General features: G+C 41.7%; 1 protein-coding gene across 1 annotated transcript; it reads right to left on the bottom strand.

Annotated features, from left to right (window-relative positions):
- Positions 1 to 683: 683 nt before the first annotated feature.
- LOC103980736 (cytochrome P450 78A9-like) lies at positions 684 to 2,795 on the bottom strand. The gene is made up of 2 exons (XM_009397221.3): positions 1,719 to 2,795; positions 684 to 1,563 (listed from the first exon to the last, which is right to left on the bottom strand). The coding sequence occupies exons 1-2, from the start codon at positions 2,715 to 2,717 to the stop codon at positions 913 to 915; spliced, it is 1,650 nt and encodes a 549-aa protein (XP_009395496.2). The 5' UTR covers positions 2,718 to 2,795; the 3' UTR covers positions 684 to 912.
- Positions 2,796 to 16,760: the final 13,965 nt, after the last annotated feature.

Raw genomic sequence — 16,760 nt, 5'->3', positions numbered from 1 at the left:
ACACGAAGCATCCAGACAACCATTCAAAGATAACAAAGCTTACTGCTGACAGTGTAAGGCTCGACTTGATCCCGGCAGAAGGTCCCTGTCAGAGTCTGTGTTCTCCCACCGCAAATCCTTTTCCGGCCATGGCTGGGGATTTGACACACCGTTGCTGTCTGTTCTTTGGAGCTGTGTACCGTTTGTCTTGGGAGACCGAGGTGTGTCAGTTCACGGTGTTGGTCATGGATCACGGCATCTCCGGCAGACCACTGATGCTCTCTGACAATGGCTTGCAGTGGAGAATTAAGACCGTGACATGGGATTCTTTGCTTACCCATGCACCACAAGCATTGGAATCAACCCGAATGCCTGTTCATGTGCTGAGGTGCAGCAGCTGCCGATCATTCTCTTCCCTGTCATGGGTACCTCACCTTGGTTTCAGAGTTAATGTCAATGATTGCTATATGCACCACAATCACAGTGTAACCTACAAGCAAAGAACACGGAATATTTCCTTCCGAACAAAAAACGTTTTGAGGGCACCGGAAGTGCACGGAGGGCGGCGCACGGTTCTTATCACTACGAATGGCATCGTTTGCTGGTGTTCACCTTTCTCAGACTGCTCCCTCCACTGTTCGACTGATTCCACTGTTCGACTGATACCGTAATGATACTATTAAGCGACACATAGCCTTCATCGGTGAGAACAACCTGACTCAGACTTCATTGCATTTTTACGTTACATATAATTTTCATTTTCATATACAGTACGGATTCAAAGCCTACACAAACCTCAAGAAAGAAACAGAGGAAACAGAAGCGAGAGGGGGGAGAGAGAACAAACGGCATATAACAAGGGAAAGCCACTCTTTCTCAAGCCACTGTATTCGCTCTACTGTGTACATTCCAAGTGACCACTACCTTCACTCATCAAGCCAGCCCCCGGCGACGCCGACGGAGCCTCACGGTCAGCGGCGCCGCCATCTCGCAGGAGAGTCGCAGCACCTCGGAGAGGTCGACGTCACCGCCCTCCGCCGCGTCGTCGGACGGAGCCCTCCACTCGAACTCGTGCGCCAGCGCCGCCACCCACAGCTCGACCGTCGCCATGGCCAGCCCCTTCCCGGGGCAGCTCCGCCGCCCGGACCCGAACGGCGCCAGCCGCAGGTCGGAGCCCATTACCGGGAACTCAGCGGCGTGCCCACCAGGTCCGATGAACCGGTCCGGATCGAACCGGAGCGGGTCGGGCCACACCGCCGGGTCGCGGGCGATGGCCCACATGTTCACCATCGCCGTGGTCCCCGCCGGCACGGAGTGGCCCCCGCTCACGATCGCATCCGACGTGGCCAGGCGAGCCCACGATAGAAGCGGGCCCGGCGGGTGCATCCTCAGCGTCTCTTTGATCACCGCCTGCAGGTACGGCAGCGCTGGGATCGCCTCGGGTCCCGTCACCGTCCCGTTCCTTCCCACCACCGCGTCCAACTCCGCTTGCAGTCTCGCCTGCACTTCCCCGTGCATCACCAGTCTCGCCAGCACCCACTCTATCAGCACCGCCACGGTGTCCGTACCCCGAAATATCATCTCCTATGTAAATATAACAACCGAATCATCACTTCATTATTATTATTATTATTATTATTATTATTATTATTATTATTATTATTATTATTATTATTATTATTATTATTATTATTATTATTATTATTATTATGTGATTTAATAATATAAAAAAAGTTTACCCAGAGAACAGCGACCATGTCGGCGTCGGATAGTCTATCGGAACCCTGCAGAGACAGCAGAACGTCGACGAAGTCTCCCGTGGCAGCCTCCGCGGCGCGCCCATGTCCGACTAGGTGCTCTTCGATGATGCGCGTCACGAACCGCTCGACGCGGCGGACGATGCCGTTGCAGCCCGACCGCACTCGCTGCAGGTCCAACCCCGCGAGAACCGGCAGGTGGTCCGACCAGTTGAGCTTCCCCAGGAGCTCGTAGCCTTCTTCTACCAAGCTCCTTAGCTCCTTCGACTCCTCGGTTTCTTGCTCGAGGCCGTACTTCTTTCCGAAGACGAACCACATGACGTGGTTCAGGGACGCTCGCTTCACGATCTTGCGGACTTGAACGGGCTGGGACGGGAGGCCGTTGAGGGCGCGCACCATCTGCGCGGCGATCTCAGCGCGGTGGAGGCCGAAGGCGGATATCTGCTTGGGGGAGAAGAGATGGGTGGCCGCGGTCCTCCGCAGGGTGCGCCAGTAGGCGCCGTAGGGGGCGAAGCCGATGGCGCGGTGGAACATGAGCCCGTAGGCCGACTCCTTGGCCGGCCGGTCGGCGAACTCGGAGCAGTTCAGGATGTCCCTGGCCACGACCGGGTCGCAGGTGATGACCACCCGGGTGTCGCCCAGGCTGAGCGCCATGAGCCGCCGGGCGCCGGGGATGGCGTCCGCGGCGGCGGCGAGCTTCCGGTGGGCGAGACCGGACATGAGGCCCATGCTTCCGACCACGGGGAGTCCCCGGGGCCCCGGGATGACACCTCCGATGCCCCATGGCCGGCGCCTGCTCCACCAGTACCTTCCCCAGGCGGGGCCGCCGGGGAAGGCCCAGTGGAACAGGAGAGTGGTGAGCCAGCAAACTGCGACGACGACAGCGAGAGCGAGCAGGCGAGAAGGGTCGGCGGACAACTCGCCAGCCTTGGCGGCCAAGGAGAGCGAGACGACCCATCCGCTCTCTCCCGCGGATCCCATGATATCGTATGGAGGGGGGGGTGTGTGGGTTGTGGTGGTGTTGTTGCAGAGGAAGAAGCACTAGAGTGTTCGAAGAAGAAGAAGGCGTGGCGGGGGGTTCTTATAGAGGACCAAAAGAATCATAAACAAACACGCGGTAAACTGTTCGAGAAATCCCAGCAAACAAACCTGACCTTTCCTCGAGGTAATTAAATGAGCAGAAGAAGCGCCCGCCGCCACGGAGCGGTGGTGGGAAAAGAGGAAGGAGATGAGAAAGCAACGTCGAGGGAAGATGACAGCGACAAGGGCGGGGGCGGGGGCACGTGGGAATGCGCACCACGTGAAGGTGGCGTGGCGATACACTGTCGGGGCCGCGAGCGGCGCGCACGTGAGTGCTCACCCCCGCCACATCCCGCATCACGCGGCGGGGCCCCCCGAGGAGAGCAACTCATCATTGTTAATGGAGTTGGGAATATCCCATGCATAGATGCCGAGAGATACAAAGGAAATGATGAATGGGATTCTTAGTATTCTTTTCCTTCAAGAAAGGTACTAATTGTAGTGATGATAGAATTTTTGACACCATAAAGAGAAAAAAAGAAAAGAAGCTCTGTGCTGGTCCTAATGACTGCACTTGGTTCTGTGTTGTTGGTCCCTTGGCATTTAGAAGGCTTGTTTGAGATGGTTTCCTTCAGGTTCTTGGATGGGAAAACCTAAGCAAGATTGATTCCTGTCATGGACAATGCATGACAAGAAGAGAAGAACATATCCATCAAGCTCTCAATGTCAAGAATTTTTTTTTTTGTGGGGTGTCCTAAATAGAAATCCCATCAATGCACTCCAAAATAGTCTTACTTTATTTTATTATTTAAAATATTATATCTTTATGACTTTTTCTATATAGGATAGGATACACTGTGTAGACCTTTATTATATCTTTATTACATTTATGGTCATCATAGAAAACATCTAAACAGGGTTTTATTATTTGTCTGATTGATGTGAAATGAGAAGATCTTCTTTAAGAGTACAAGGGAAATGAAATCTCTAAATGTTATTAGCCCCACTGAAAGTCTAATCTAAGTGGGGATTGATCCATCAAAAGAGGTAAAAAAATTGACTTATGTCCAAGTCATGTTATGATATCAAAGATGTGGAAGCCACATCAATGGTATGGTGGCAAGTCAACTCTGAGTTCTCTCCAACAGGTTCTTAGTGGAACCAAGAAGGAATTATCCTCTCAACATGCAATCTCCTTTCTTTCAGATAAATTAAGTGCAGAAGAGAGTGCACAACCAAAAAGAAAAGAAAAAAAGTTTCATATGCCATGGCCATGGGATTAACATGTGACTAAAAACTCGAAATGGAGCTGTTTACTTGCTTTAATTAGATTGTTTTCTTAATAAAATGTTTATGTACAAGATAAAGATTAGATAGGATTAAACAATAATTACACATTATTAATTCTTAAAATAGTTGGATGATATTTATTGTATTTATTTCACATCTCAATAGCTTATTTTTTAAGTTAAATTAATATGTAATACCATATATTTTAAGCTTGATTAATTTGATTTAGACTCATCAAATTTTAAGATTTAGTATCCAAAGAATAAGCAAACTAGTGAATCGGTCCGATTGGTTCACTACCAAAGTCATAAGCTCATGTCTCCTCCTCGTTGTGTGAAGTGCTAACGTGATGGACCGACAAGGGAGGTATACCAGGGGGATAGTTCGCTGGGGTGAGATGACTTTGTACAATAGATATGTGCCAATAGTTTTTTGGCTCGACCCCTCCAATGTTTAAACTAGTGCATGAAGAACAAGAAGGAAGACATCTATGAGCTATGTAAATTAAAGAGTAGAGAATAGAGAGACTATTATTTGCCTCCTCAGCTTGGTATGGGGCGTAACTTTTATACTCGATTTAGTCATACATTAGCCAATGCCTTCTTTACTCCGAACAATGAAGACATTAGGGACGATGGCTTGCTATCAATTATTAATGCAGAGACATAGTAAAAGATGTCAACCAAGATATGTCTAAGGAAATTGAGACGTGTTGTCATCAATGATCGTAGCCATGAGGTGACTAGAGAAATTAAGCGAACTATCATTAATTATTACTGGTTCTCATGTCTTTATTATTTGTTAATCAATATAGTGGAGGGAGCTTGAGGATATCAATATTATCCTTATCTATCAAGCTCTTATATATCCACCTAAAGAGTGAGAAATATTTAATTATAAAAAAATATTTATTAAAAATAAAATTATGTGACATATATTAAGTATAATTTATAATATAAAAGATTAAAATTTAGGTTACCTAATACTCATTCGATTTTAAGATTCTAAAGATATCACATCATATTATCATGTGAGAAATGGTGTCCATTCCAAACACCCAAAAGCACATTCACAATCAATTTATGTTCTTCCATATTTAAGAGACAGAAGTCCCAACACCCAAGTGCCATTGACTGCTACTCATAAATGCTCAAGCAAAATCCTGTGGCATTAAACTTTTCTCCTAGGGCAGAATCCATTAACATATATGCATGAGAGAGAGAGAGAGAGAGATGGCAATCACAAAGAGCCACTTTCCTTGTCCTCTCCTGACTTCAAGAAGTCTTTGTAGCTATGAACTTTTATTTTTATATATACAAGCTATAAACATATCTGATCGAATCCAACTTGCATGGGGAGCTTCGAGATTCACATGATACGCTCTAAGATATTTGACCTATATCAAAGATCGAATGAAATATTCGATGTCATCTCTCGGATGCTCTAACATGAATAAGAATGAGGTAGTGAGAATCAAATCTCGATTATCGTATTCATTAAGATCTTTTATAGACTATCATTTCTAATCGTTTGCGGCTAGAAAATAATTTTCTACGAACAAAAATTATTTGAAGAATATATTTTTGAATGTTACCTTATGAAGAATATTTTTTGCTAGGATTCAACTTACGTAGCATCTCCAATGATTTAGTTTTTGTCATTTTCTGTTAATGGGGATGCCATGTATCAAACCCTAATTGATAGCAAATATGACCCCTACCACTTGGAATCTCTAAGATCTTGTAGATCGATAAAATCTTATGGAGCTTAAGCCATAGCAAAGTTGATGGAAGACTAGCAATGAAAGGGACATCACTCGGAGATTCCAACGGGTGGTTTTTGAGGTGATTGCTGCGTAGAGAGTTTACGCACACAAACAAAAGTCTTCTTTTTTTATGTGTGTTGAGGTGTTAGCATGTCAAATCTATTAGGTTTGTAGATCTTTGTCCAATCTTTACGTGAAGATATGAATGTCGAGCTTCAAGTGCTATGGTTGGCTGTCCAACAGGAGGTGCAGTTTACTGAAGTCGAAATGGATTATGTTGAGGTTGTCAAAATTTGATTAATGTGATCAGAAATGCTCGAGTTGTAATAAAAGGAAACTGATTTGCAGATTGGTTGTCTGATTTATTTAGTCAACTAAAGAGTTTTTTTTGTTTAGAGAGGTCATTTTTCGAATCCGCTATCGTCACAATTTGAGTGTCGATTCTTCTAGCAATGATTATACTTGTATTTTTTTAAGTAATTAATTATTTTTGAAAAAAAAAAACGTACCAAGTGTAATGGTTTATTTGATCAACTAAAGAGTCTTTTTTTTTTTTTAGAGAGGTCATTTGTCGAAACCTCTTATAATTATTTAAGTGTCGATTCTTCTGGTATCGATTATACTCGTATTTTTTTAAAGTAATTAATTTATTTATTTTTAAAAAAACCTATCAAGTGTAGAATTAGAGAGAATGTCGATCGATTTTTTGAGCCTTAGATTGGTTAGAATTAATAAGTACCTTTGAGTCCAAATGAGGACAATGATTTTAAACATGAAAGATTTGGTTATTCTCTAATTAAGGATATGATGAGAGAGATAATAGAATATGCTGTTTCTTATGTTTTATATGAGACAAACTTTGAGGTAAGATATTTCTTACATTTGATTATTCTCATACAAGAAATAATATATATATTATTATTATTATATATATTAGAGAGAGAGAGAAGGTTGCAGAGACATCCAGTGACTTGAATTGGTTCGATGGAAGCTCCTCCATCTCATTGAACAGTATCATATTCGTGTTGATTGAATCATATTCTAATAGCGATGGAATCCGATTTCATCTTTTTGGCGCTATTGAACTTACTCGATAGAATCACTTCTGCTGCAACAACAAAAAATGAAGCTTTATTTCATTGAATAGTATCATATTCTTCACGAATCGTCTACGGATGCTTATCGTAAATCCATCCTGCAATCAATTATATATTACATGTAACGTTTTATCTCTCATCGTTTCTTACTAGTAATGCTAATATCGATGATAATGCAAACAATGAAATGACAATATTACCAATAGTATTAGTAATAATGGTAATGGTGTTGATGTTAATAAATGTAATAACAATCATGATAATGATGATGGTAATGACATTTCCATTGTGGTATTATATTATTGCATATGTTAAGCTGACTACCTTTTATGGATTAGAGAGAGAGAGAGAGAGAGAGAGAGAGAGATTATTCCTCTCCTAGCTAGCTGTTTTGCAACATGTAAAGTGTTCTAAGAGACAGATTATTCCTCTCCTGCCATCCTATATATGGAGTAGCATTCACCAACAACAAAAGATCATGGCATCATCTTATCTTGTCTTCAATACAGTACAAAAGTCCCCAAAGTCATCCACCTTCTTTTTTTACACCAACACATGTCATAAAGAATAAAAATATCATACCTCGATCATAATATGTAAAAGAGAAAAAAAGATTACTGATAAAAAAAATATTTGACTGGTTTATTATCGATGCAGCTCATAAGGTCACAAGAAATTATCCGCCTAAGATAATAGGTGATATATTCCTAGAACGATTTTACCATTTCGAAGCTTGTAAGCTTCAGTCTAATGGACTTATGAGTCATTGGTTCCATTACTCTTCGACCAATATAGAACTATATGGTTTTATCAATGTTCCCTCCTGTATGGAAGCCCAAGGCTTAGGACCCTCATTATAGCACCAATTGATAAATCATTTAATCGACATTGATGTGATAGACTTATGAGAAATTATCTATTTTAACGATAGGCATATCTTGTCATCCAATATAAAATACATGAGCAAGTCTCCAAAGTCATCCATCCTTTTTTTTACACCAACACAAGTCATGGAAGATCAAAAGTATCATACTTCGATCGATACATAAAAGAAAAAAAAATATTATTGATAAGGAAATATTTAGTTGGTCGATCATTTGTACGACATATGAGCTCACAAAGAATTGTTCGATTTTAGTTGATTAGTGACCTATTATAATTTTATCCTTTCGAAGCTTGTGAGCTTTAAATTTGATGGACTTAATTTTATCCTTTCGAAGCTTGTGAGCTCAAAACCTGATGGACTTGTGAGCTTTTGGTTTCCCTATTTCTTAATCAAAATAAGACGAAATGATATTATCGGTACTCCCTCTCATAGGAGAGTTAAGGGCTTAAGACAATTTTATCTTTTCAAGCGTGTAAACTCAAAAAAAAAAAAAAACTTCTAAAGATAAGAGGATTCAACGAACTTACGAGTCATTGGTTTTCCTATTCTTCAATCAAGTATGACTAAATGAAATCATCAATTATGATATCATCATTTTTTGATTTTATAAAATTAGAAATCAAAATCGAATTGGTTCTATATGTTTTAGATGCGAATCATAGGACACCAATTTGAACCCACATCATTAAGCTTTAAAATTAAAATACCAGCCATTATACTATTTATATATTATTATTATTATTATTCTTAAATTTATTTGATTTGAATCATAGCACATCGATTCCAATTCGATTCGAAATGATCGATTCATCAACTCGATTAGATTCTGATTTAGTTCTAATCCAAATCGCGCCCCTACGTATACCAAAACCTTGTTAGGAGGGAGGGAGAAGACTTCTCGAAACTTGCATACGAAGTCCACTGAGCTATGGAAGGATAGCCAATTTCGAAATGGATGACTTGACCTCGGCAATTAGCATGCGATAAGACAGCCAAAAAGAACGGAAGCAATGCCATGGCTTTGGCTTTTGCTTTTGGTGATGGGTTTCGATCCCACTTACCCCCCGTCTTTGACTTCGACTTCATTCTCTCTTCCCTCGATTTGGTTTGGACTTCTTCCTATCGAGTGAATGGAGAGTAAAATATCCTTCGCACTTGGTTTGTCATCATGGAAATCGGTACGACGACACATCAATCATTCATTCCACATCTAAAAGGTGTGTCTCCTCCAAATTCTCCATGTGAGTGAGCACCAAGTCAATGTCATAATTCTAAACACACATCCACTTCCACTAATGCATCATGAATTCTCATATATCTCCTCCTTCCCTTCCCCACACAATGATTTTTAATTATGTTTTGTCTCCCTATGTTTGTATCTAACATATTGTCTTTTGAGAACAAAGAATGAATAGCTACCATGATTACCATTTGATGGTTGTGATGATAAAAATAGATTAATAACCATTTTAGATATAATTTTTTTCTAAAAAAATATTATTGAATTCAAACTTAAAACCTATCACTTATTGTATAATATTACACTAACAAATCTGAATATTACAATAGAGAAACATTTTATTTTTTTTATAATTAGAATATTTATTTATGATATCTCAAGTTTGATAGGTTAACTAACCAACATGCCCAAAGGTAAATAATTGAATGCAATATGTGGATTAATCTTAAAATATTGGGTGTTTGTTTTGTACCCCAATTTCGACCTTCTAACCACAAACAAGTTCAACACCATCAATCAATCAATCATCCACTAGATTGTCACACACAACTCGAAAGATTATATCTTGTTTATGGCATCAATTCCTTAACATTATAGAATATCTCATAAATTATGAGACAACTTATTTTAAACTTATAACAACAATAATAACAGGCTTTAATATCCTAATTATTTGGATCGATTATTTACTTTTATATAGTAAAATGAAGAGTACTTAAATCTGTAATTATAATTTTCTTCTTTCATCATATCACTAATAACAATTGTCTCAGCTCTTTTACGATTATCCTTAACGTATATTTGTACCATCATAAATATTTTTTTATCATTTTATCATCTATCAAAGCTACGCATAGATGTTCACTAATAAAATTTTTTATCGTAACATATTTATAAATTACATATAAAAATTTAGGAACAAAGAAATGTGTCTAAATATTCACTAAGAACATAATTAATGAGAAAATAAATTTAATGTACCAAAAGTCCTTACTAGTTTAGATATCTTATTCAACTTGCTGTAGCCAAAGCAACCCACCCACAACACTACAATTGAAACCTCTCATCACACACATATGGACAAAAGGAAACACTTTCTTGTGTTTTATGTGTTTGTCATCATCTTCTTCTCCTTCCTGAGTGTTCAAACTCGAGTGGGGGGGGTTCTTCATCCCCCCAAAGTCAACCATCAAAGCCATGTCCACCAGTGTCTTCTTCCATCTTCTGGCCGCAGTCAAGTACGAGGAGTTTGTATTATGCTTCGAAGAAGCAATGCTTGGCGAGGGTTGAAGGGATGCATCACCCGTGACGTCACCTCCGCACGTGTCGCTCGCGGCCGCTGCGCTTTCGCTGCTTGCATGGCACGTGCCATCTTGGGCCGTCGTCCCAATCTGTGAGATCTGCTGAGGAGAGTGGTGACCTAAATCGTAGCGAAATAGTCAGCCGGATTTTAGCAGTCAAAACACTACAAAATCGATATAAATTTCGGCCCTGTCAGAAAAGAAGAGAAAGAAATCATAAGTCAACCTGTGGTTCTCAAAAGTTTGACTTTGTTAAGATCAAATATATCAATATATTTTTATTTCTTTTATGATTAGAATATATCCAATTACTATATATATATATATATAAACTCACACTACAACTCCTCCGCTGTCATTAATTGCTACTTCCTTCCTCTCCTTCCCTCTCTCTCTCTCGGGGTCTCTTTTAGCTGTGTTGTTTGATGTTACTACTACTCGTCCCTTCTCCTCGAAGATGTCAACCCTACCCACCTCTCTCTGCAACTCTTCTTTGAATCTGTTCCACCTTGCAGTCTTCAGCTCCGATCCTTGGCCTTTCTAATCACCATCTTTGTAGAGTCTGTGATATTTGTTAGCTTGATTGATCTTTCCTGCTTTGGTTCCTTCTGTAGCTGCGGGAGAACCGTGAGAGATCTGTAAATCGTATGCCGGGGATTCATCTTCACCTGCCGCACCGGGGGATGGGCGGAGGAGGGAGGAGAAGGGCGGCGCCGGGTGCACCGCCGCCCAAGGGGTGGATGGGGGTACGGGTGGGAGGCGAGGGGGAGGAGCAGCAGCGGTTCCTGGTTCCGGTGGGGTACCTCAACCACCCGCTCTTCGTGGCCTTGCTCCGGGAAGCCGAGGAGGAGTACGGCTTCCACCACGCGGGCGCCATCACCATCCCTTGCCACGTCGAGCACTTCCTCCACGTCCAGGGCATCATCGACCGCGACACCAACTGCTGCTCCTCCTCCGGCCCCGCCGCCGCTTCCTGTGGCCACCGCCACCACCACTTTCATCTCTGCTTCAGAGCTTGAAAGCTGAAACCCTAAAACCGAGGGTCCTGTAAAGGCTTAGGTAGTCGTCGGATGTTATCTTCCCTTCTCCTCTGCAAGCCTCCATGATAAAGATAGTCTGTAATAAACATGAAGAATTTGCTCCTCCTTTGACCTTTTCAGCTGTCTTCGCGATTTGGTTGTCTCCGCAACATATCATGGTGTAGAATCGTGTGATCAAAATGCTTCTGTAAACATCATCAGAAAAGGTGAAAGAATTACCAAAGTCAAATATGTGACCATCAGCATCACCTTTATGAGGTCAACATTTCTTTCATAAGGTTATATCAGATTCAAGTAGTGCATGCAATGGAAGATTAGTGGTTACTATAATCTGATCATAGCAAATTATCTTCTACAAATGTGACCGAGAGGATTTGGATGCAATACCTTTTGCAGGTTGGCTTTAATTACTTTTCATTTAATATGAAGTTGTAGGGTGGAGAATAAGTAGTAGTCAAGCTAAACAAAGGTGTACATCTTCCCTTTATTCCATAAACCTGCATCATGGTGTCCTCCATGCACACACACACACACACTACCCTCTCTGCAATTAAAGATGATGTTAATTAATGTTTCTCTTTCCATTAGAATCTTCTACTGCACTCCTTTTTCTCAAATAAATGCAAGTCTTCTGGCCCCAGAGAGAAAGGGGAAGAAGGATTTATGTGGTCGCTCTTGGCCATAAGTGTTTCTAATCAATATCCACATTGCATATACGCATGTATTCATTCAGCCATGTAGTGCTTAAACAGCGTAGAATTAGTTCATAGGTAAAAGCAGATGTTCTTGCAGTGCTGTGTGCATGCAATGGCCTCGGAGTTATCTCTACATCATCATAGAGGTTATCTCTAGGTTAGCCTGACACTTGTTTCCTGAGCCTAGTTTCACACACACAGAGAGAGAGAGAGAGAGAGAGAGAGAGCAACAAATTGTCAGACACAGTGTCCTGCACAGCGTGTGCATGCATCTTTCAGACTCATATATTCTGAGGTTACAGTATAACCCTAACACCCCATCTTTCTCCAGTGTTCCGCCTACTTGAAGCTAAACCCTTCGGCTCCATTATATGATGAGTTACTGACAATATATAGTAGACAAAGTCCATCTCTAAGAAGATACAAGAAAAGAGAAAAGAGAACAAAGAAATCCAACTTGACATTGCTCAAGTATTTGATCTCTTATGCTATTTTGTCGACAATGTCAAGAGAGCATTGAGAGAAAACCGAAGTGGATAGAGTCCAGAAGAGTTGGCAGTGCAGGTAATATAGTTCATGTTCTTTTCTTCTTGGATCCTCTCCTTACTGTTAGGAGTACAGAATAATCAAAAGAGATGCTGCGGATTCTTCCATTTCTTGCACTGTACGTTCAAGCCCTTCCATCTCTTGTTCTTGCGTTGCTGTAGTAGCAGTCGGAAGACACGAGATAGCAGTGCCAGGCAGGTTTTTACGGGCTTTGCCTGTCGACTGCGAACTCGCATGCATTAATCATCACACCTCGAGCGTGAAACCACCTGCTTGTCTTGGAACTCGTCCGACGTAATCCAAAATTGGCAGTGACAGCGTTGACTTGGAGCAACTGACAGCGTCCTGCGGATACCTTTCAATGATGAGCTGTCAACCGTTACTGGTCAAATTTCACTTCTCTAGTCAAACATATATATATATATATATATATACACACACATAAAATTCAAACTAATTTAAATAAGATATCCCTACAAAACTCAAAATTGCACACACCAAAACTCAAAACTATAAAGACAAGTATGCCTATTGTCATTTCTTCATAATATTGCTTACTTGTCCAAACAAATTACATACTTTGTCTACGAAAGATAAGTTATGAAGATCAAATAAATGCCTTATAACAGTGCGGATGAATTGGAAAACTCTGATTTCTATATATTAGAATTGATCTATAATTTAATAAGTTGAATAAAACTTGGATTATGTTGAAGTGACTCATCCACTTTGCCTCAAGCTTAGTATTTAAGTGCGTTCCGCACTTTATATAATATATACTGATAATATCTTATTATTGATATTATTAAAGCTTACCATTCACACCTTTTTTTTTTACTGATAATATCTTATTATTGATATTATTAAAAAAATAAAATTTTTTATTTTATTATTTACAGATTTAATATTATCAATTTAATCTTTTATTCTTCCCCGTAATCCTTTATTTCATCCTCTTCGCCATCGATGTTGTTTGTCATCGATGTTACTCAATATCGTTCGATCTACTCGTTGCCCCCTTATATAGATAAGAAGAAGAAAAATAAGGTGGAAAAAGAAAAGGCTAAGAAGGATGTTTATATTCATTTAAAAAAGAATAATTTAAAAATTAAATAAAATTATAAAAAGTAAACAAAAGAAAAGATTATAAATAGTATATTTTTTAAAAGGAAGATGTCCGCTAAATTTGACTAAGTCATACTACTGTACATACAAGGAATTAGGAGAAGCTGAAAAGTATGAAGAGGAGGCTGAGGTAGAAGAGGAGCGAGGTGTGAACGACGACCGTGTGGGGGGAGGGAAGAAGAGGAAGAAGGAGACGAAGAGTGTGACAAGGCCGTGGGGGATAAAAAAGGAAGGGTGAAGGAGGATGAGGTGGAAGACGAGTGACGTGTGGTGTGAACGACGATCGACGTGTTGGGGGAGAAGAAGAAGAAGAAGAAGACGAAGAGTATGACAAGGCCGTGGGGATAAAAAGGAAGGGTGAAGGAGGATGAGGTGGAAGACGAGTGACGTGTGGTGTGAACGACGATCGAAGTGTTGGAGAAGAAGAAGAAGAAGAAGAAGAAGAAGAAGAAGAGTATGAAAAGGGCGTCGGGTGAAGGAGGATGCGGTGGTAGACGAGTGACGTGTGGGGGAAGAGGTGAGTGGATTTTAGGGCTTAAAATCAAATAAATAAATAAATAAAGGCCCATCAATAAATAAAGGACAGGATAAAATATTAAATATAAAATATGATAAACAAGTGAGGGGAAGTTTAGTGTTTTCCATCAAAGTACCAACACATATCAATTTAATATATATAGAAATTGAAGTTTATCGTCAAGCATGATGATACTACGATTGTGGCATACATGGAGAAATATGGAAACCTCGTCATGGGTCATCATCCCATCGACATATTATCATGGTGAAGTCAACATGTCACTCTCATATGGCCCGACGGAGCTCGCAGGAGATGAACAGCAAGAGGAGGAAACCGAACCGTATGGGAATGTGTGGGAGTCGTCCGACGTTGCGTAGTGTTGCCCTTGCAGGAACGACGACGGGAGGGATCAGCAGGGCCGCCCTCCCCACAAGCGGCGGCCTCGGAATCACCACCGGCATCAGCGTGACGACCAGCATGAGGAGCCACACCACGTAGGCGGCGAGGAGGTGCACTTCAGAGGTTGCCTCTTTCCCAGCCACCGCGAGGGCCTGAAGGAGCTTGCCGGAGATGAACAGAACGAGGAGGAAACCGAACCGTATGGGCATGTATGGGAGTCGTCCGACGTTGCGTAGCGCTCCCCTTGCACGAACGACGACGGGAGGGATCAGCAGGGCCACCCTCCCCTCAAGCGGCGGCCTCGGAATCACCACCGGCATCAGCGTGACGACCAGCATGAGCAGCCACACCACGTAGGTGGCGAGGAGGTGCACTTCAGAGGTTGCCTCTTTCCCAGCCACCGCGAGAGCCCGAAGGAGCTTGCCGGAGATGAACAGAAAGAGGAGGAAACGGGACCGTATGGGAATGTATGGGAGTCGTCCGACGTTGCGCAGCGCTGCCCCGAAGGGCGGCATGGGAGTCGCTACCGGAAGCAGTGTGACGACCAGTAGGAGCAGGCACAACTCGTAGGCGGCGAGGAGGTGCATCACTGAGCCTGCCCTGCCCCCGTCGGAGGAAACCTGACCGGTGAGACTGATGGGGACTTGGCCGTCTTGTCGCCGTACCAGCTGGAATTCAGTTTATCTTCACAGGGTAAGCAAAGGATGGGAAGAAAGACGCCGGCGCGGTTGAGGTAAGACTCGATGGCATTTATGGAAGGGGATTCCGGGAAGCTTCTCGGAAGGTGGGAAACGGCGTGCTGTCGCGTCACTGACGTCGTCACGCCTTAGCAACGTTGACGTCGAAGTTGACCATCGCGTTCAGTTGACCAGCTAAACGAAACAATTTTCCCGTGTCCAAAGTTCCCAGCTTTCGTCGTGCTGAAGTCAAACATGTCACTCCCGTATGGCCAACAACTAAAACACATTGGGATGATGCGCAAGTCAACAAATGCGTCAATTAGGAGATCGATTTTGTCCCGTGGAGTTAATCACGTCATATAAATAGGAAGCTGTTCTACTCAAATCCAATATATATAATATTGTCTTTCAATTTTCACCGATATGAACTGTTTATTACTCATCTTTCAATTTTTTATTTTTTTTGCAGCTCCATCGGCCTTAGAGTCATCACCGGAAGTAGCGTGATAACCAATGAGCAGCCGCACAGCTTAGGCAACGAGGAGGTGCACTTCAGAGGATGCCTCTTCCCCAACCATCGTGACCTCAGCGAGTGCCTGAATAAGCTTGTTGGAGAAGAACACCAAGAGGAAGAATCCAACCCGCATGGGAATGTACGGGAGTCATCCGATGTTACTCAACGTTTCTCCTACATAAATGATGACAAGCGAGGTCAACAGGGCCACCCTACCCCACGAGCGAAGGCCTCGGACCGAAAGCAACGTGAATAAGATTAGATTTATCCTTAAAATAGGATGTGGAGTGAGTAAGCATATTATTTTTTTTTAATAATAATTATATTATCATATATGTTGCTATTATGTATAAATATTTTGACCGGTGAATCGATACCGATCAACATAGTCGATTCAGGTATAGATTTATCCCTGATAGAGAAACAGGGATTTGCTCGATTGTAAGATCCTCCTTTGACTATCACGTCGTCTTTAAGATCTTACACAATAGCTCGATGCTGAGGGTTTCTAGACGAGGGAAGGAAAAGACTAATTTCATTTACGTTAGCCGATACGTCAAACGCATTAACGAAAGTGTGTCCTGTGCGACGAAAAAATTAATGTGAAAAAGGCTAAGGCGTACTATCACGGATGGTTCATGATGTTCATAGTTTTATGACATCTTTATTGTCATTTAGTAGGTGATAGAGGGAGCGAATCTGTCGCTCTCACTATCCAAAATGAAAGCTCGACTCTGTTTTGACTAACTGCGAAAGGGTTTCAATTTTTTAATTTTAAAATCGGTTCGATTAACTAATTTTTTTTAATTTTTAATTATATATATATATATATATATATATATACATTCCAAGCTAATCAGTTTGATTCTATGAATCAATTTAATTCAATTAACGAAACCAAAATCT

This window comes from Musa acuminata, chromosome BXJ1-1, assembly GCF_036884655.1.
Source record: "Musa acuminata AAA Group cultivar baxijiao chromosome BXJ1-1, Cavendish_Baxijiao_AAA, whole genome shotgun sequence".
Classification (NCBI taxonomy): domain Eukaryota; kingdom Viridiplantae; phylum Streptophyta; class Magnoliopsida; order Zingiberales; family Musaceae; genus Musa; species Musa acuminata.
This window is presented reverse-complemented; position numbering and strand designations above follow the sequence as displayed.